We start from the raw sequence: 21,256 nt of genomic DNA, 5'->3' as shown, positions 1-21,256 counted from the left end.
GATCTTCTAAGCAGCTCACATTTTTTGGTGACAAGCAGTCTTTATCATCACTTTAAAGAACAACTGTTGCGCAGAGATAAAAATCTTAAGAATAATTATTGCTCAGAGGCTCCAGGACTGTCATGAAGCTGAGGAATATGAAGATGAAAAGCAAGAGGTGTTCTGTGTCTCACACCCACAAACCGGCATTGTCAGTCTTAAGATTGAAGCGTCCTTTCTGAACTGAGGAGTGTCACAGGGTGTTGGTTTATTTTTGTCAGGTTTTTAAGGTCTTCATGCCAAAACCAGCTCATGGGTGTATTAATCAATATTGGGCCTAAACACATACAACATCTCCTGAACTTTTGTGTTAGATTCACCGGACACAGCTGCACAAGTTACAAAGGCAAAGTTAATGTTTTTATATTAATCTGAGGATCTTTATTTATGTAATTGGTCTCCCTAATTGCAAGATGAGGAATTCTTCAAAAAATTTCCATTTGTTCATTAAAAAAAATACTGCATAAGAAAACTCAGGGTTTGGGTATTCTGTTCAGTGCAAAGGACAGATTGTTGGCATTCCTGGGTCATTCGGCTCTCTGGCAAGCTAGTGCTTCTTATCAAGGGCTCTGATGTTCCAGTGCCTGAAGGCTTGTTCACATGGGAAAACTCAATGGCATTATTCATTATCTCTTCATTGCAGAATAAGAGTATCCACATGGGAATGAAACACAGGTATAATTATATTCCTGTAGAAAAGTCCTAAGTACCTTTGTACAATTTATCCCCAGAAAGTTTGCTATGGCACAAGTAGTGCAATATACCAGAGAAAATGCATTTGGGGACACTAGAAACAGTGTCTTGTACAAAAGCAGTTCTTCACTCTTGCGGCAATAGATTTCCGATTTGAGGCTGTCTTTTGATACAGAGCACTCTGTGTCTGCTTTTAAAACCCTCATTCTACTGTGCAACAGAAAGAGACACCACTCACATACTTACCCCCACCCACCCGCACACTATTTTAAATTATTGATATTAGTTTTGCTGTGCTTACACTTTTCATCTTCAAAGCACCATCCATATGTAAATGCATCATCACCCTCAGCACAGCACTCAGGCAGATGCTATTGGAGCAGTGACTACAGCTCCTGGGATAAAGCAGATGATGTGCTGAATGTTGATGGAGAGCGACAGCACTAGCTCGAGAAAATAAGCAAGAATGGAAACCAGGTAATGTAAAACAATTTCACGCTTCAAAGGATATTGACAGGACACGCTGCACCTGCAGTCACGAATTTCATTTGCATAGCAGAAAGACAATTTATGTGCAGTAAATGTAATACAATGGATAAGAAGGATGAGGGAGAAAGAAAACACAAGCTGCCTCTCATACAGCTTCCTTTACAGAGGCTGTGACAAGGCCTTTGCAGTTCTGCCCTTTCCATCTACTCTGCCCTTTGCAGTTCATGTTGGCTGACCTGAAGCAGATGGTATAACTCAGAGAGAGATTTCAGAGTTCTCTGGTGCATGGTAGCATCCTCATGTGCCAACTCTGCACATTCACGTACAGCCTTCTGCAACTGCAACTGCAGGGGGAAGGAAACCAGGGGTCCTCTGAGATTTGGAGAAAACCAGCGACGGAATATTTTGTCACAAATGACCTGAGGAAAGAAAAAAGAGCAGATTAGTCATTTAGGAGCTGTAACTAATGCCCTGCTGCTTCTCTGGGACAGCAGTAAAGTGTCTTGCATCAGCAGAATCCAAAATGCCTCCGGCCATTCTAAGAGCAAGATACAGAAAAGGAACTTCTACTGAGGCTAATCTCTAGCTGAGCAATCCCCCTTTGTCTCAGGTTGCTCTTGTGCTTCTGCATAGCAAGTGGTGAGGGTGAGGGGGTGGGAGAAACAGGCAAAAGGCAGCTGAGCTGGGCTCCCCCAGCCCTTCTGCATGTCATCAGCACAATTTAGATGAGTCACAACCCTCTCCTTCCGGGTCCAAGTACCTTATGGACTCCTCTCCCCACTACATCTGCGTACAACTTGCACTTAGTGCAGAGGCACAGCCAGAACCCCTCACAGTTTATGGGTAGACATCCCTGACTTTACCATTACTGGTGACAGTAATGATAACCCCCTGCTTCTATTTCCTCCACTCTCATTTCTGTGCCACTGGACAGGCAGCGTCTGTAGTGGCTACATGAAAATAAGGCAAATAAATGCTAGTGAACATCAAGATCTGTCTGCATGCCCCAAGATGGGATTTCTGAATGAGAATGGCAATTATGTGGCCACATTTGAAAAGGTGTTTATCTTCATCTCACAGTGTTCTAGTGCATACCATACATTTTGTTGTTAATGTGTTAATGCATTTTTAAAAGAAATGGATGCATAAAGCAGCTGTGTCTACTCACTTGCAAGTTGTTATTGGCTCTCTGTGCTCCACATTTTCTGATTTCCAGATTGCATTTTGAAAAGCAATCAAAAAAATTACAATCTTCATCTGCTGTGCAGTTCTGTTCAAGGATGTCCCTCATTTTGGGTTCAAAAAAGGCCATATCCACATCAATGGCCACAACCTGTGGATCAAAACAACCCATGAAAACTGGCCACAGACTATGGGATAGCAAGCATTCCTTTGCTGTTTTCTCTTGGAAATGCTGTGCTGAGAGCATCTGCCAAAAAGAACTGGGATCACAGTGCAAGAGCTTTCTTTTGCTTAACTGAGCAGCAGCAGTCTTATGAATAGCACTTTTTAACTAATAACAGCCAATGCTTAAGACACCAGGAAAGGCAAAATTATCTGTGGACAATCCCTGGAGTCAACCGGACTGATTCCTCTTAAACCAGGACTATACAATTTGAGGATTGATTTACTTTTTTGGTTTATGCAGATGGCAACTCAATCTTTTAATTATGTGATGGTAGAGAATTATCCAGGTGTCAGATAGTATAATTTCACAATCTGCCTCTCAGACTAACTGTTGGTCAGCCCTGACTTTAATGTTATGGAGAGGAGCAGCGTGATGTGCACAGCTATCTGCACCTGGCACGGGCTCCCCCAATCCTCTCATTTCATTCAGTGGATCTGCATCTGTTCAGCTGGAAAAATAACTCCCTGAGGTTGTTTGAAGTTGGGACTGGCTTTGTTTACTCCTGTTTGCTACAGCTTTATTCATTTATCACGCATGGTTCTTACTCTGCTTGCCCAGAAATATTGGGACCTAACAAGGTCCAGTCAGCAATTGTTCTCAGCAGATGAGTGAGGACTGAAGGGACAAACGACTTTTCTTGTCCTAGTATAAGCCCACAAAATACTGAATGGGCAGCACTGCATAGCTGCTGTCTGTGCTGGATTGGAAACCATTCTGTGAGTGAAGGGCTGTAGTCTCAGTTTCTATCAATGTCACTCCACCCATGAATACTCAAGAAAATCACAGAAATAAACAGGGAAAGAAAGGAAGACAGGGATAGGATGGCCACTGCTTGATGTGAGAAAAACTATGGGTGAACAAAGTGAAAAGTCTCCATTCAGTGCTATGAATGAAGCAATCAACACACGTTCAGACATGATGTTTGTTCAGACATGATGTTTAACATTTAACAATCAGAACCTCGACTCAGAGACTCTGTCTTGCAGCAGTTGAAGTAAATTTGCATGGAGGGAAATGTTTGGGACCTGGGCAAAGCAGATTTACTTGGGCTCAAATGACAGTCTCATTTTTAAGATTCAACCTCCCAAATAACATGGAAAGCTGAACTGTGTGGCTGGAGCAGCAGCTGGATCAACCCCAGGAACTAAAGATGTCTGGTCTGGTAGAAGGCCAAACAAACCTTCTTCAGGCAAAGGGAAAAGCAAGGTCTAATCTTTATTTTATTTTATTCCCCCATCCTCTCCCCTCCAGGGAAAATCTTAAAGTGATGAGGCTTAGCTTAAAAACTCAAGTATTTTTAAGCTTCTTGGAGAGCTTGATAATCATGACCTAGCCTGGGGAATTTCATGCATTTGGGCCGGCAAATTTTTTCTTTCTTTCTTTCTTTCTTTCCTTAAGCTCTCTGCAGTTTTGCTGATAAATTCTTTGGACATCCTTCTCTCTGGCCTTCGTGTATTTGGGGCAGGGTGGAGAGACTAAAAGGGAGGTGGCATTCCCCAAGACCTTGGGCATTAACATCCTGGTGAGGTCTCTGCCGATGCTGAGCACCTTTAACCATCTGAACAATGGTTCTGCTACACAAAACAGCCCTGGCTTTTAAACATGCAGCTGCCAAAGGGTTCAGTGGTTTCACCCATGAAAAAGAAAGTCAGATAACCCATTACAAAAATGTGCAGGCATCCAGCCAGACTCTGTAAAGATATATCTGAGTGATACTCCACCTGTAAATGGTAACGACTTGGTGAGTTTTGTTACAATGGTAAATGATGATGAGGGTATGGAGTCCTAAGGAAATCCAAGAAAGAAACAATTTTGCTCCTGACCTAATTTAAAGTTCATGTTAGAGGTGCCGTAATCTTTCTAATTCTCTCTGAGGTGCTGTTAAAATAGGAAGCCCTCCTGGAATACAGCATATCCATCCGGATTTCCTCCCAGTTCTGCCCCTTACATAGCTCTATGGCAGCTTATCGCTCCGCTGGGTGACTGGCATTGTTTCCTCCCCTCTGCACTGCAGGAACAGCATTGAAGGCTGGAATGAGGGCTGGGGAGCTAGCCCCATCATTTGGAAATGATTCTTATAGTAAAGCTGTTGCACTCCAGACACATTCCTGTGCACATTGGCAGTATCATTTATTTAGGTGGTATGAGGAATAGTGGAACTACTCTGGGTTTTGTTTTTATTATTTTTCTAAACAGAATACAGAAAGCAAACAAGTGAAAAAAATCCTTAAAATAAATAAGGAGAGAAGGGAGATTGCCTTTGTTCTGTCACTGTTCTGGAAGTGACTGGTAAAACAGCCTAGAGTTCCTACTTCTTATTCTCCTTCCATCTTCACTGATCAGAAGCAATATTTGTTTCCCCCTTCCTCTTTCTGCCTGTGTACCTCCCATCTCTCCACCCATTGTGGGGATAGCAGGAGACACATCACCTAGTTGGCTGTAAGTAATGTACAGCCAGTACACCCATGAGGGAGAGAAGTAGCATTTCACATCTTTCTGTCATTAATTCTCCTAGAAAACACTGAAGTAGAATCCTTTCCTGTGCCATGGGGTAACTGCTGTCTCTGTAGACCTAGAAGTCACGGGAGGATCCTGGAGAACTGTGCCTCACCAAAAGGACTTGTAATGGAAGATGCATCCAATATTCTTTCTCTTCTCCTAAATGAAATCTCTTCTCTGAGTAGGTAGTAAAACAGATGTTCTAACATGTGCTCAGCCATATCCAGTAATAGCCCTGTGTAACTGAGAAAGATAAGCAAAGTCTGTCTTGAAGAACTTCTGTCATATCTCACTTTGCCTGAACACTGGTATGCTTTTTTTAGTTTCTTGCTATAGTTCCCCACCCATTCCCTGTTCAACTGCTGTACTGCACCTGAATAAACAATGTAAGTAAATGGACGGGTGAAGGGGAAGCACTCTAAGTGCTCTTAATGGCTACACGTTTAGGTAATATTTGTGCAGCACTCTGAAGATACAAGCATTATATTAACACTCAGTGAGTACCAATTATTATTCAAGTTCCTGAAGATATTTTATATTCACTCAGAGTGCAGAAACTCCACTGATATCACTGCAAATTGTGAGTCTGGTTCAAATGCTTATTACACAGTGGCTTCAGTCCATGCACATAATTCCCACTGAAATCAGTGGAATTTCTGTCTGCAGAGTGAATGCAAGATATATTCAGCAATACAGTGGAGGGTCGTATCACTATTTAAAAAAAATAAATTTTGGAGTATAGCTGTTCAATGAAAAGTCAAACAGTACCAGTACCAGTACCAGGGAGTTTCATGTCATTGTCCTTTAATGATTTCCAGACCAAATGAGCTCAGCACTAAAGCAAAAAGATGTATGTTCTCTGTGTGTGAGGGAGTCCCCTCATGTCAAACCAGAGAACTGAGCTTTAGCTTTGAAATTCAACGTTTTTCCTTTCAGCACCACTGCTGGAAATAATTGCTGTGGCTCATTGACAGCTTTTGAGATCTCCTTGCCTTCAGGAGGCATTCTTTGTCAGATCCAATGGACCCTGTTGGTCTCAGTGCATTTGAGTAGGTGAAACAATTCAAAAGTGAATAAACAGTTCTTCTCAAAACAAGCAGCAGGATCCAGCACTCTGAACTGTGGCTGCAGATATTACAAAGGGGAAAAGCAGTAAAGTTCCCATGCCACTTTTAAATGAGCTGGTTTTGCAAGAACTTGGCCAAGATCTGTGTGAGGAGGGAAGTGTGATTTTTATACAGCCACTTTCCAGACTAGAAGTTGACCTCAGATTGCTGCTACACACCCAACTTACCGTGAGATCGTGCCTGATGGCAAAATTTTCTGGTTTGATGTCACACAAGTGAAGTCGGTGAGAGAAATCATTATCAAAATGCTGCACCATATCCAGAAAGCTGAGTGCAATGTCAATGATGGCTCTCACCCTGCTTCGGCTGCCAGCAAGGGAGGGACCAACCACATTTTCCAAGGGAAAAAGAGTTTTGTGCCAGGCATGTCCAGCTGTGAGATACTCCACAGCATAGAAATGTCCACAGGAGCCAATAATTCGTAGCACATGTTTGCTGAAGTCTTGCAGTAAACTGAAGTAGATATATTCTTCCTGCTGGAGCAAGGACCACATGCTGGCCACTTGTGCTTTCCAATGTGGCCCCTTCCTCCTTGTCCACAGGGTCCCCATGGTATTGTTAGATAATTCTAGCCCCAGGACATTTTTGACCTCCAGGGCTACCATCAGCAGAATCTCTGTTTCAGGAATATCCTGTGTTTCCACCTCCTCTAGCATACTGAGATGTTGGTAGCTGGAGAAGATTTCCTTTTTGGATTTCAGGATGATGGGCTGGCCTCTCCAGTCAGCCTGGATGACCTTCTTACCTCTGTCATAGTACAGGCAGTGTTTGTACACCAGCGTCTGTGCCACACACAAGTCTTTGCAGAGGTCACCGGTCAGGGCTCCGCTGCTGTAGTCCAGACACTAGCATGAAAGGACATAACATTCATAGCAAGACCAGATGCCCCTGGACAACTTAGAAGAAAGAGAGAGAATCAGCAACGGTTCTAAGCTCAGAAGGGTCGCTGCAGCTGTGGTACCGCAAGCACACACCTTCTACAGCTACCAGCTGACACAATGTTTTTTTCAGAAGGCTCTAGAGATCTAGGGGGAGTCTTACTTCACAACATGGATTTGGGGGATGGCAGAAAGACTATTTGTTTTCTTGGGCAAGGAAATGGACTAGAGGACCTGTTACTCTTAAGTTCTTGCCACATGTGAATTCAGTGAGCTAGGCTTTCAACACACTTAGCTGCAATGAGATTCGGGTCTGCAATGCTTTAAGGCACAGGAAATAACTTCCAATGTAAGTCGTAACTTTTCTGGAAGGTTCGGAACAGTTTAACTTAAACATCCCCACTTAAACTAGAGGAATTCATGGATAGCTGGATTGCTGAGACCTTCCACCTTACACTCAACCTTATTTCCACCTTACACTCAACATGCCCTGAATGAAGCAGTAAAAATCTCCTTCTCCACTATTAGAAAACAAAGGGATTGCACTCTTGGCCTTTGGGACAAGAACTTTCAGAACTTTTAAATATCTAAATTCTGTAGGACAAAATAACTTTTCTGGTTTATAAATATACTTACCAGAAGTCCCTGTGACTTAGTATTAAGTGCTTAAATAGTTAATCTTTTAATTGGAAAAAAGCAGTCGATGGAAACATTGGAACTGCTGCTGGATAGTTAAGTGGTCACTGTAAATTCATAAAAGAACTGCAAGGATTCCCCCATCGATCCTTCCCTCAACCCCTAATTATTTCCATACCATCACTTCCAAACTGTAGGCAGTTGATATATTCCTATGGGCATTCAGAAGTGCAGCTGCAGGGACTGCTCTGGGCGAATCAGTAGAGAGGATGATCAGAGGTCTCTGGTGGAAGGGGAATAGACTGTGGGTGTAGAAAGCCAAACACCTGGGAGGCAGCTTGACAGTGTCAGCCTTCTTCATTGCTTTCTGGCATTTGAACTTTTATTCAACAAGTTGGCAGCTCCCTCTGTGGAATACTTGCAACGGCTGCCTGACCCCCACCTCATCTGTGACTTGCTGTTACATACACAGGAGCATGAACATAGAAATTCAAGTGAAGTATTTTCCTAAAATAGCCTCTGAGGTGTGCACCAGGGAACTGCTTTCTGATGCCAGGTAATATTCAGAGTTAAACCTTAAAAAACCCACTGGGGATGGGTGCAGGATCAAATCTAAAATTCAGGAATGGTGCAGGAAATGGTGATAAATTGGCTAAAATAGCTCACAGAGGGCAGTTCGGAGAGGCAAAAAACATATACTTCAATGCTCTCACAGCCCAAAAGAGAATGTTCAGTACCAGCATGGCAACCAGGTAGGCAAACCCTGACATGCACATTGTGATTCTGAGTCCAGGGTCACACACACATGTGAAACACGCACACGTCTGCATCCACATGCACATCAGGATGGTCAAGCACGTTCACTGGGCTGTCCAGACTTCAGAAAGAGACATAATGTTCTGAATGAAAGCAGTTCTTACTATCTGGAGCTTAAGTACAATCACATTTAAAATCATTGCTTTCTGATTGTGAAGGCCACAACTTAATACTTGTTCTGCCACGTTAAGATCTTAGGACATCTCAGTCCTGTAATTGGATCCTCAAAGGCAAACACTTGCCCCTGTGGATAATTTTACTGGGATCCATTATAGACCATGTTCTCTCACAGAGGACCTATATGCATGTACCTCTTCCATCTAGAAGTGCTCAGAAGACATGGAATGAAACATGAGAACAAGCAGGTTGGTTTCTTGTGTTGCCATCGTGCCATTCTTAATGGCATTAGTGAGAAAAAGTAGCCATGGGAAAAAAACATTGTCTTACGTTTCCCAGACATAGGAGCTGAGTCAATTTTGAACCTGGTCTGCTGTTCCATTTGAACCAGTACATCTTTGATTATTAACTTAATATCTGACAAACACAGAGTCTCCAGATCTGACTCTTCTTTACTGAAATTGCACCATGTTTTGGAAACTGTGATCAGTGAAATGGAAATTGACCAAGGAGATCTTAGTATCACAGTGATGAAACAAATTAAACTTCAAGAAGTGACATTTTCTCCTGGTCACAGGTGCAAGCAAGAATTTCAGAAAGGCTTCATTCAATAAAAATAAAAAACCCCAAACAATCTGAGTAATTTTCAAGAGTTTCTCTACTCACTGAAGTTTCACTGGCTTTAAAATACTCATCTTTTTGTTCATCATAACCTGGAAGTTCAGCAAAGCCCAATTTCAACTTCACCTCCTCAACAGATCAGCCCACAGTATCCCAGTTTCTACTGTTTTATGCTTTGCCATAAGCACAATACTCTGAGTAAGCTTAGCTTCTCAGCCCTCTCCCTATAACCCCTATTTTTCCAGCTCCCAGATCATTCATGTGTTTTTGTTCCTTCCCCACTTCTTCTCTTTATTTTCCCTCCAAACAATCTCAGAAGCATAGACATCAGAACTGAATGTTGTGTTCCAGTGCTGCAAAACCAGGCAATATCACTCCCCTAACTCTTCTTTTTGAATTCACCCAGAGATCGATTTAGCCTTTGAGGCACAGCATGCACTGGTAGTTCATGCTGAAGCAAGTGTTTGGCCCCTTCATCCTTCCCAAAGCCACACAATTTTCCAAAACAGTTTTCCATCCTATTGGCATAGCTGTAGTGTTTGTTCCCCAACGTATTAACTTGCATTTTATTGTATTAAAACACATTTTTGTGGACTGAAACCATCTAACCAGGTGATTCAGATTACCCTGCAACAAAAAGATGGTCTCTTTTGTTATTTATTAACCCAACAACCTTTGCACTAACTGCAAACTTTACCAGGTAAGATTTTGCATCATCAGGACTGCTGATAACATGAAGAATCAATTCCCCAAAGAAATCTTCTAGAAATGGTCCTCCACACTGACATATCTACATTAATGATTGCATTTTGATATCAGTCAATGAAAGACTTTTAAATCTACCTAATGTCTGTGCCCTTTTAATGCCACTAAATGCCATTTTTAAACCAAAATATGAATGTGATAGTAAGGCAAATGACTTACAGAAAAGCAGCTATACTACAACAAAAATGCAAACACAAGAATGGTTTGGATTCAGTCATCTGTTTCTGTTTAAAATTTGCTACATTATTTTTATATTCCTTAGTACACTCACCAAGGCAAGTTTAAAAGGCTGGCTGTGTTTAAATTCATGTAAAAGTGCCTACTTAGGGTTTACAGCAGTTTAATTCATTTACTATACCACTTTGTGTGTAGATCAGGCCTGAGACTGAGTCCTGCCTTGTTATGAAGTGTTTCACCAATGTAAATGCAATACTGATCAAGGTTTTGGAAGGCATCAAAATTAATGAATTACTCTATAGAACACGGAAAGTGATCATGATATGATTTAGTGTGGTCAAAGTAAATGAAGATGAGACTGGTATTAGGAAACAGTAAGAGGTCTTTTGGAGAACTGAAGTTCACCTCTGCAAAATGCCCAGTGGCACTTTGGCCTTCCTAGTGCAGTACATATCTTCTGCACAGATGTACATTCTCTAAGAAGAAAGAAATAACACCTTACACATGCCGCAGGGAAGAGCATATAACCATGCAATTTTCACGCACTTGCTTAAAAGATTTTATCTTCATCCTCTCTCCTACTGAAAATATTATAGATGGCTAGGAGAACGGTTTTTCTTGGAAGTTGGATTTTGCTTTATAAAACACTTGAGACTCAAGCTATCAGATTCTTTATTTTGTAGATAGATTGCACTTTCTATAACTGTGAAATCCATGCAGTGCTCAGATGATGCATAAAGAGCTATTTCGAGGGTGATGAAGAAAAGCTCCCTTTCTAATACCTCCTCTGGGACAACAATCCCTTTATATGTCATTGGGGAAAGCTGTTGCTTGCAAACCTTAACATTACTATTTCAGATTCGCCTACGCGATCAAATAAACACAGCATTTTCAACTGGTGTACTTTGGAAGAAGGTTCTGAACTGAACCTTCAGATCATGGTATAATCTTGTCACACATTGACAGAGACAAGTTTCCACTCTTGTGCCTGAAAGCTAATCCCTGCCTGGGCTTTTGAAGTTATGTCTAATGCTTTCTAAAGTGAAGTGAAGCAACATATCTGTCTTCATCTATTTACTTGTGATCCTTGTGATGGCAAGGGACTGGACTTCTTGATCTTGGTGGTTCCTTTCAGTTCCACATTTCTATGCTCCTCCTTGCAACACACGGATTCACTCTTCCTACTCTAATCCTGAACTCAGCGGTACTCAGCTTCAGAGCTAACTATTGGGGTAAAAAACGCAAATTTCACTGCTGTTTAAAATATACTGTCAAGCCTGATGGTTATAGTTACTCCTCCTTTATTATGCAGAATTTAGGGGAATTTATGGCCAGCAGTCGCTTGCTACTGTAACAGATTTTTAGTGTCCATTAGAATTCTCCCCTTTGCTTTCCACTTAAAATATCTTAATTAAACAACAAAATGAAACTCAAAAGTGTTAACCCACATTGTTCCTCTTGTCGAAGCATTGAAATTGGCCTTTACTAGATAATTCTAAACCTCTTAACATTTTTCCTTACTTTTAGGGAGATTTCAGTGAACATTCCCAAATCCCTTCCTGAATCTTGAATAACCACGTTTTAAATGCCAGCCCCTTATCAGACGTCAAGGACACACTCTAAGCCGGGCAGCATTTCTGAACGACGATTTTTGCACAAAAACCTTTTCGACTGAAGAAAATCGGGGCGGGGTGGGGGGGAGGCTTTCCATTTCGGCGCATGCAGAATGCCGAGCTACCCTTTCCGATACGGTTCAGGAGCGTGTCTGCCCACAACGCCGGGTGCGCGCTTCACCGACCTCGGGCAGCAGCTTTCGGCAGAGCTGCTCCCGAGAGTCAGCCCGCTTTCTGCATCCCGCCCCGCGAAGAGGGCAGCGTGGCTTCTGCGCTTAGCGCTGGCTTTAAAGCCCGCCGCGGGGGAGCCCCCGCCGTGCGCGGCGCCTGGGCCGCCCACCGCGGTAACGGCCGTAACGGTCGCAACGGCCGTGCGGCGGGCAGTGCCGGGCGCTCGCGCCCTCGCCGCCGCTCCCCGCGGCAGCCCCGCGGCGCGGCGCCAACCCGAGCGGGGCGAAGCCGGTCCGCAGCGCCCCGACGGCGCGGCAGCAGGCGGATACCGGCGCCCCTCGCCGCCGCCGAAGCTCGCTGCGCGTTACCCCGCGGGCGGCCTCCCGCGGCGGGGCGAGGGGCACGGCGGGCGGACGCGGAGGGCGCCGCCGGCTGCCGCGCCGCGGGGAAGGCTGCGGGCGGCGCCGCGCCGTGCCGGGGTACCTACCAGCCTCGCCAGGATCCGGCGGCTCTTCTCGTCCGTGCAGCGCTCGGAGAAGACGCTCCTGTGGACGAGAAAAAGCAAGGCGCTCACCACCATCCAGCAGGCAGCCCAGCAGAGGAAGAACACGAGGGTGCATCGCCTCCAGATTTTGAGCCGCAGCCTCTTCAAGCCGGGGATGCCCCGCATCGCCGGGCCGGGCCGGGCCGGCTGGTCGCCTCAGCCGGTGCAGCCCCGAGCGAGCGGCGGCGGGCGCCGCGCTGCTGCCCTCCTCGCGCACTTGTCCCGCTCCATGCCGGCGCCCCTCGCCGGGCGCCCCCCGCCCCGCCGCAGCCGCTCGCCCCGTGCCGGAGGGCCGGGTCCGGGGCAGCTCCCGGGGCGGCCCCGGCCCGCACGGCCCGCTCCCCCCCGCCCCCGGCCGGTGCTGTCCTTAGGGAGCCCCGAGCTCTCCTTTTGAATTTAAGCCACGTAGTTCCGCCTTCTTTTGTCTGCTCTCTCCTGTGCCAAGCGGCCCCCTGCCACCACTGATGTAGTTACTTGGCAGCTTCTGGCCCGCGGCCCCCCCTCCCCTCCCCTTTCTCCTGCAAAGTTTCGCACCCGAGAATAAAAGGGGGTTTGAAGGCTGGCGGGGGCTGCTCTGGGAACCCTCCCTCGTGTAGGTGGCTGCCTGGTACTCTGAAAGAGGCAGCCTGGAGATGGATGGCTCCTTCTAATGAAAGCGTCTCATGCTGTCAAGAGGAGACAAAAAGTTGTTTATTCTGGAGTAATTTGTGCAGTTTTATCTTCCCGGGGCTTCTGTGCCAACAGGAGGAAGAGACAGAAGCGACTCAGGCATCCATTTAGTAATGCAGAGGACTGTGTCCATCCATCTGTCCCTCCGTGAGGGGTCATCCCCAGCACCAGGCACCACATCCCTGCCCCGGGGCTGCACTGCCCATGGCAAGATCCCCCACCAAGGGCCCGCACACTCCCACAGGGATTCAGGCTGGCTCCTGCCCAGCACCACCATGTCTGGGCGCCCTAGGCAGCAGGTGGGGAAAGCCTGTGCAGTGGCTCCAGCAGGCAGCCTGAATACAACCCCAAACCAGAGCAGTGAGACAAGGGTGCTCGGGGATGATAATTTGTCTCCCTGCCCTCTGGCAGAGAGTTATTTCCATGTCCTTCCTTTCTGGGGACAGAATGGCTCCATGGGCTAGTGTGGCCTCCCTCCATCATATTTAATTTTGTTAGTGTTTCTGAGGGGTCAAAGACCATGCTGGAGATTTGATCCTGTATAGGGAGCAAGATCCTGACATCCTTTCCTCAGTCCTGGTGCAGATGTTTACTGTGTCTGGTTACGGCACTGCATTCACTCCTTTCTCCGTTGATTCCCACTCACCTCACCTCACCTCTTGGGCCAACACACAGGTTTCAGTGGGAAAATTCATATTCTAAAGTATAGCTCAATGTAATATGCATATCTGATTTGGGTTTACTATCAGATACAACAAGAAAGGAACAGATTCATTTTCTTTCTCTTGTATGGATGGTTACCTCGTGCTACTTGCAATCCTATAGCAGTAAGATAAATTGTGGTTAAAAAAACCACATGGAGGGTAAACCGCTTACTCAAAGTGAGTAAGAATAGCAGAATCTGGCCCACGGATGGAGAAGTTCAGAATAATTCAATAGACTCATTCTAATGTGCACCTTTGGTAAGCTGCTCTGGGGCACATTTTGTTAGTAAATGAATTTAATCTGATATGGGGAAGGTTCAGTGTTGGAGAGCTGGGTTCAGGGATGTCTGTTCTGCACCATCATGTCCAGCTTCATCGTGAGAGATGTCTCCCAGTACAAGTCGTTAACAAGAAAGATGCATCTATTGATGTGTGATGTATGATTAAATACTACCTCTCAGGACAGCAAGGTAAGAACACAGCTGCACCCAACTCACTGCTCTTCTCACCTTCTGCATGTTTAGTACAGGTCTCCCCTCCATGGCAGAGTAGTGCTTGAAATATGTTTTCTAAGTATATGACAGACTAAGAGAAAATGGAAAGATAAAAACATTACTGAAAATACTATAGCTTTCTAGAGACTGGCAGTGGAGAGGGGAATATAGGAAATAAGAGCAACTGTCCCGGAGGCAGAATCATTATCACTAGCCACATCTGTTGAGTGTTTTGCTTCCTCTCTCTGCCTTCCCATTTCTTCACCTGTAGGAGCTGTCTATGGCCACCCTTTTTATATTTTTTCTTTTTTCTTTCCCCCCCCCCCCCCACCCCGGTCCTTTTACCTAAATGAAGCTTCCTTTTGAGGCATTTGGGATACAATGTGTTTCTGGGAATGTAGCAAGTAGGAAAGGCTGTCTGGCAACCAAGAACTGTAAATAGGAATCCCTTTTAACCTGCTCTTACACAAATGCTTTCAGAAGCTGTTTCTGACCAGTTTGGAGTGCTCATCTTGAAATTCCTAAGGCAATCAGTAGGGAGGGGCAAGAGGACCAGTTATTTAGGCATGCCTCTGTGGGGAGAACCAGTGAGGCATGAATATGGCCGCCCATCCCTAGCTGCTGCTGCTGCCACCTAGGAGTAAAAACTGCAGGTCTGCCAAAGCAATGTCAGGAAAAATCCTGAGAGGGAGGGAGCTGGTGTTGAAGGGAGCACATGAAAGAGGGACACAGATGGCAGCGGAAACTCAGGCGTCAAAGTATCTCCCTACGGCTTGGTTCTAAGCTGTCTGCCTAATAGTTAAGGCACTAGCAGAGCTGCATATATTTTTTACACATTATTCTTTAAAATCTGGATCTCTTCCCCAGAGAATATGAGGTATTATTATTTCATGTCTGTAAAGTTCTGTACATGCATCATTTCTGTTTTAATTATAGTCCTGAAAACATATCATCTTAGTTACTCCTAACTTTGGGTTAGGGACAAAGCATGGAGGCTTCGGGTCTAGTTCGGTAACAGAGCTGAGCTAATCTAATTGCTGCTCAGAAAGGTGCCCTAGTCCCTCCTCCTCTTCCCCATTTCCCTCAGGTTCTTGGCTGCATAGTCTAGTCCCCTCCTGTACAAAAGATGTGTCTCACTGCCTTGTGAGCTGACTCGACTCACTAACAGAGCAGATAACTGTTCATTTTTTCTTTGCTGAGTTAATCAAAGTCGGAGTGCCCCGAGATACAGCTGGACACACTGCTAAAGCTGTTGCAGGGAGAGTGTTGCAGGGCCAGGCTCAGCTGTGTCACATATCTGCACCTTAAGGATGCAATTGGATATTATAGATAGGGCGATCTAAATGGAAACATTCCTGGCCCCATTTTCACCCCAGCCATATGCTTGCGCTGCTTCCTTTACATCAGCTCTGGTAATTATATAGCCACAGGGTGACCCAGTTCAACTGTCTGATCTGGTAGAAAACTAGCTCTACAGAAATGATCTTCCAGCCACCTGAAGTGACTCACCTTGTGGTTGCTCATCACTAGATCTGCCTTAAACTGAATTTTGGGGTAGGTAAGGAGTCCACACCATTCCCCTTAGTCTGGAAACAGTTGCTACTGGCAGCAAGTGCAATTCTACCTTTTGCATGCAGGTGTCTCTTGCTTTGAAACTATAGAATTTCTGACAGGAAGAAAGAGACTATGAAAGAGTAACAGCTAAAAAGTACTAAGCGAAAGCAAGCTAATGAAGTGCATGCAAGTTACATGATGCTCACACTATCCTTCATTTTCTGATAAATCCCATAGGAGGCACTTGCAGGGAATAAAGCCTCATCTTTCCAAGAGATTTCCATATGGCATTCAGGCAGTGGAAAGAGTTTGCATGTAGTTTTTCAGCCTCTGAAGTTTCAAATATCCTACTCATTTTGCTGGAAGTGAAAAGTTGGATATTTCTGGTAAATATATATTTGTGTGTGTGTGCGTGTGTACACGCATACCTACATATATACATATATACATACATACCTATACATGCACATCTTCAGCACAGAACAAGAACTGACCCAGAAAGCTTTGATTCAATAAAAGGTAAAAGCCTAGATGCTTTGGGATCAGGAGGTTTTATACTTTATAATGATCAGTTGCCAGCTGCAAAATTCAAACCTCATTTTAAATTTCCCTAAACTTCAAGGATCTTCAGGCAAACCAAGTTAATTGCATCCCATCCACTGTAAAATATGAATCAAAGTGTTTCTGTGTTCCATAGTACTTTTCCCTAGAAAAACCTCTGCATCAGAAAAAAATTGCTTCCTGTATATATTAAAATGTGATTATTTCATTTTGCACCTATATTCCCAAAGAAAGCTATATTCTTAGTCTCATTTTAGCTGAGAACTAAGCCTGGTGAAAATTAATTAATAGATGTTAAATTAAAGCAAGAGACATAAAGGATAGTAAAAATAAACCTGGAATAAATGTATCAACTCCTATCCAATTAAATGGCTGAAATGTTTGAATTACTGCTTAGAACATGATGGCAACATGCTTGGTCTCATCTTCATTGCTGTCTGAGCACATCACAAAATTGCACATTACTGGTGACAGTTCAGAACTGGAATAGCAGAAGACCTGAAGGGCCCGGAGTGAGATGCCCTGGCACAAGCATGTGGAGGAGCTTGGCATAGCATCTACCTCTGGTCAGATTCAAGCCAGGACCATGAGGAGCCCACAGTGCTGGGAGGTGCTGAGCCCACACTTTTCTCATTGACTTCAGCCAGAAGCCGTTTTGTACAACCTCAAGTTGTATTAGGCTGTTAGCCCTTATTTTCCTAATTACTTAATTCATTATGAGAGTTTAAAACAAAAAACTAAATCAATCAGTATGAACTACCCTGGCACCCAAGCTAATGAAATGCAAAGCTGGTTCATTAGGAATTATTGTTTTGTTTGATTGTACTACTCACAGACGTTTTACTGTGTCAGGGTGCAGTGAGTTTATTAGGTCACATCGCAAACCAGAAGCAGAAAAATGGCCTATATAAAATAAGTATAAATACTCTATAAAAATAGAGTATAGCTTTGTGGATAAGAGAGGAGCCTAGAGTAATTCAATGATTTAAACAAGGGAAAGTGTGTAAACAGAAAAAGCTTTCCCAGGTATATGTATTCTAAAGAATTTGTAATATATTTTGTCCTGTTTGCTTTTTCCATTTTGCAGATATTTCTTAGGCATAGTTGCCAATTAAAGACAAATATATTTATTTCCTTTTCCCCTTTTACCACTTCCTAGATTCCCCACTGCAATTTTCAAGGATTGCGTCTTGCTCTTCTTCTCAAATACTGCTTCCAGTTAATCTCTTTACTAACCTCATGACAACTTCTCACTCTCATTCAGAAACAGTTGCATCTAAAGAAGCTAATCAGATACTCAGGCAAAGATTGTGGCAAATTGTTGCTTACTTGTGATACTTCAGATTAGACAGAGCAATCAAGATGCAAAAATGCTCTGGAATTTTTGTCCACATATCAGAAATGATTCCCTACACTTTATTGCCTATTGCTTCTCTGCCACATTCTTTGTCCATTCATGCTGCCAGTCATCAACAGAAAAAAATAGCTTAGTTAGCGTTAGTATGAAGTTTAATCAGTTTACAAGTGGAATTGTAATCAGAAATAGCCTTGCCTGAGATTGGAGTCAAGGGATTGGATTCAGTGACTTGGGAGCAATTTTTCTGACTGGTATCATAAAGGCTACTTTCCAATGTAAACATCTAGTGTGTGGCATGTTGTATATCTGTCCATAATGTATGGAAGGCAGAACAAGGAAAGGAAAATGCTCCAATTCTTTTCCAGTCTTTCTATATGCAGTTTCTAATCTTTGTATCAGGTTCAGGCCAAGTGATCTCATTGTATGAATACTGAATTTGGGTCTTTGTAGCCTCCCTATACAAGATTCTGAAGAAATTCCAGAAATATTTTGAAGTTGCACTAATGTTATGTAGAAGGAAAAAAAAGTCTAATAAGCTAGACATGGCCTCTTGCATCATCTTATTATTTACACCAACCATTATAACAGGCAGATTATTTCACGTAATAGACCTGTGTCACTTGCAGGGCTGCACAGAACATTTAGATATGTGGTACATCAAAAAGGTAAGAGAATTAAGCGTCATCTTTTCTAATCCAATGACTGTATTATATATTCCAGTGTATCGATTAAGAAGAAGTTTCTCAGGCTTTGATACTGTCAGAAAAGTCACCATGTTGTAACATAGATTAAAATCTGTCCAATTCTATGGCTGCAAACTCTCTGAAATGAGTTTATTTTAGGAATTTGCACCAGGTGGATTTTAAGTTCGTTTTACCGGCAAAACTGATACAGAGTAGCCGAGGCCCATCTATTTGCATCTTGTTAGGTCATGGTGTTTAAAATGCAAAGAATGCAGTCCAGGCGTTTCCAGAGTTCTGAATACTTTCTGATACTGTGAGAGAAATGAAAAGCAAGCACTGATTCTGGGATATGAAAAAAGCATCTTCATTGTAGGCACAAGAGCCCACCAAGCGGATACTTTCGATATTGCAGGCAAAAGGTTTTGTGAACTAGAAATACACCTTCCAGGGAGCACCTTGCTGCTTTCCTCCATTCGCATAAGCACACCTGAATTTAAAGCATGTTCCTTATTGTTTTACTTTGGGTTTTTTTGGCTCAAGGGCTGTGTACTTTAGTACTCTATGGTTTAAAATTATATGAAATGTAGACATCACATCTGCCACATCATATCATAGCTCATTCAAAAGTAGGTTTGTCTATTTCTTGATTTCTCTCCTATATATACATATCTGAAAAGAAAAAAAAAAAAAAGGATTGAGCAGGATCATGGATGACTTTGAGTAACAGTCCCGTAAAACTTAACTACTTTCGGTTATTTCCTTGAAACTGTTCTTTGCAGTTTCTTTGTGAATGAAAAATGGCTGGGCATGGAGCAAACTACAAAATGATCTGTTGGTGAGATTCAACTTTCTGTCAGTCTTGATAAGTAATTAGTTTTTCTTTGGGTAATGTATTGTTACTTTGCATGCACCCAATGTTTTGTGACATTTGCTTAGGGAACAGTAGCCAACTTGGTCGCTGTACTGCTTACAACAAATAGATCACAATTATATCAAGGTTAAATATCCATTAGTGATAGTGACTCCTGTATGTTCCTCCTGAGGAAGACGTCTGCACATGCGATCCCATCTGGGTGTCTGAGCAGTGGCAGTACCACAGCTGTATGACATTCCTGCTGTGATGTGGAAGCACCCTACAGGAGCCTGAGTGGTTCTGGTGGCCCTGTTTATAAGAGGGTAATGCTACACAGACATCAGTGGCCAACACAATTAACAAGGAAAGCTATGTAGCTACCTCCTGCTCCAAGCAGCATTCCTTATACCTGAGAAACCTCAGAAGTGGATTCCTATAGCTTCTTTCACAGACACAAACCTTGCACCCCTGTTTGCAATGTGCAGAGTTTCCACTTCCTCACACAAACAGAATGGACAGAGAGAATTTGCTTCTCACCACGAAGCCGAGCTGGTATGTATGGGTTACTCTGTAGATGGGTCTGTCAGAGGTTTTAATATTCCTCTCCATCTCTTCCTATGCTATTTTTAAATCTGATATTGAGTCAGCTTGCTTAAAGCCACAGTGGAATATGCTTTCATTTTTATATATGGCTGCTTTCTACAGGAGCTGTGTCACTTTACTTTTTCAGGCCAGATGACCCCTTTAAAGCAATAAAACAATTTCATTCTCCATTAAGTCTTGTACAAAGTTAAGAGTTTAAAATGAATAATGTTCCAGCAACATATTGACTTTGGGTTTTTTTTTTCTGAGAATGTGAGAAATACTAACAGCCCTCTAAAGGCTATGTGATGTTTTCTTTGTGCTCAACTGCAATACTATTTTCAGCTCTTTCTACCAGGCCACATTGTCTTTTGTGAACTGTTTTTTGATGAGAAACTAAAGTGACTGAGAAATACTTTAGAAGACAATAACGTATCTTTTGAACAAACCTCGTTTTTTGTGGGCCAGAGCCAATGGCCACTGTGGTCAGTGGAAGCCATCCCACAGTTTTAAGTTTTGGCATTATGAATATCTTTCAGCTTCGAGGAAGGCAGGCAGGTGTGTGCATGTAATTAGAAAAATCCCTACATAACTCAATTACCCAGTTGTCACTTGTTTACATTTGTGCAATGGATAATCAAAATTCTGTTCCTTTCCTTAAAAGCAGAACTTCATATCAGCTTGAAAAATGCCTTTGTGTAATGAAGCTTTCACTTTAGAACTTCTTCTGATGGAATTGGCATTACTCTTCTTGGTTGTTTCTGAGGTGACAGGTGTCATCCTATTTCTGTCTTCTGTGTTCTGCCATTTTTAATTCAGTATGATCCCATGTTCCTTCCCAACTTACATATTTTTTCCAGTTCTCCTTATTCTGAAATGATTTACCCTGTCTCTCATTCTTAGCCCTTAGTTACCTACTACCAACAGCACTAGTCAGTCATCTCTCTCCTCAGAGGACTTGTGTCTTGTAGAAGGAATTCCTTCTTCCAAATCTTTAGTGAGAGGCTTCTTCTGGCAAAACAAGGCCTGATTCTGACCACGCATCAGTAGAATTACTTTTGGGTTACACTAAGGTATATGAAAGGAGGAACACACAGAGATGCCATTACTAGATAATATCTCATATTCCTTGCTTTAGCAACTGCCTGATTCCTGTTCATATCTAAATTGCTCTTTCAGCCCATTCTTTGCAAAGAAACACGTGTC

General features: G+C 43.3%; 1 protein-coding gene across 1 annotated transcript; it reads right to left on the bottom strand.

Moving 5' to 3' along the window:
- Positions 1–1,262: 1,262 nt before the first annotated feature.
- On the bottom strand, positions 1,263–12,887 carry DIPK1C (divergent protein kinase domain 1C). The gene is made up of 4 exons (XM_064507133.1): positions 12,537–12,887; positions 6,423–7,100; positions 2,390–2,554; positions 1,263–1,640 (listed from the first exon to the last, which is right to left on the bottom strand). The coding sequence occupies exons 1-4, from the start codon at positions 12,717–12,719 to the stop codon at positions 1,425–1,427; spliced, it is 1,242 nt and encodes a 413-aa protein (XP_064363203.1). The 5' UTR covers positions 12,720–12,887; the 3' UTR covers positions 1,263–1,424.
- Between the last annotated feature and the right edge of the window lie 8,369 nt (positions 12,888–21,256).

This window comes from Dromaius novaehollandiae, chromosome 2 (assembly GCF_036370855.1).
Source record: "Dromaius novaehollandiae isolate bDroNov1 chromosome 2, bDroNov1.hap1, whole genome shotgun sequence".
Lineage (NCBI taxonomy): Eukaryota > Metazoa > Chordata > Aves > Casuariiformes > Dromaiidae > Dromaius > Dromaius novaehollandiae.
This window is presented reverse-complemented; position numbering and strand designations above follow the sequence as displayed.

Excerpts from the sequence above, each read along its gene's own strand:
- DIPK1C (XM_064507133.1), bottom strand. The coding sequence starts at position 12,719 with ATGCGGGGCATCCCCGGCTTGAAGAGGCTGCGGCTCAAAATCTGGAGG. Across the intron at positions 7,101-12,536 it reads GCCGGATCCTGGCGAGGCTG|TGTCTGGACTACAGCAGCGG; the intron begins GTAGGTACCCCG and ends CTTTCATGCTAG. Across the intron at positions 1,641-2,389 it reads GAGCCAATAACAACTTGCAA|GTCATTTGTGACAAAATATT; the intron begins GTGAGTAGACAC and ends TTCTTTCCTCAG.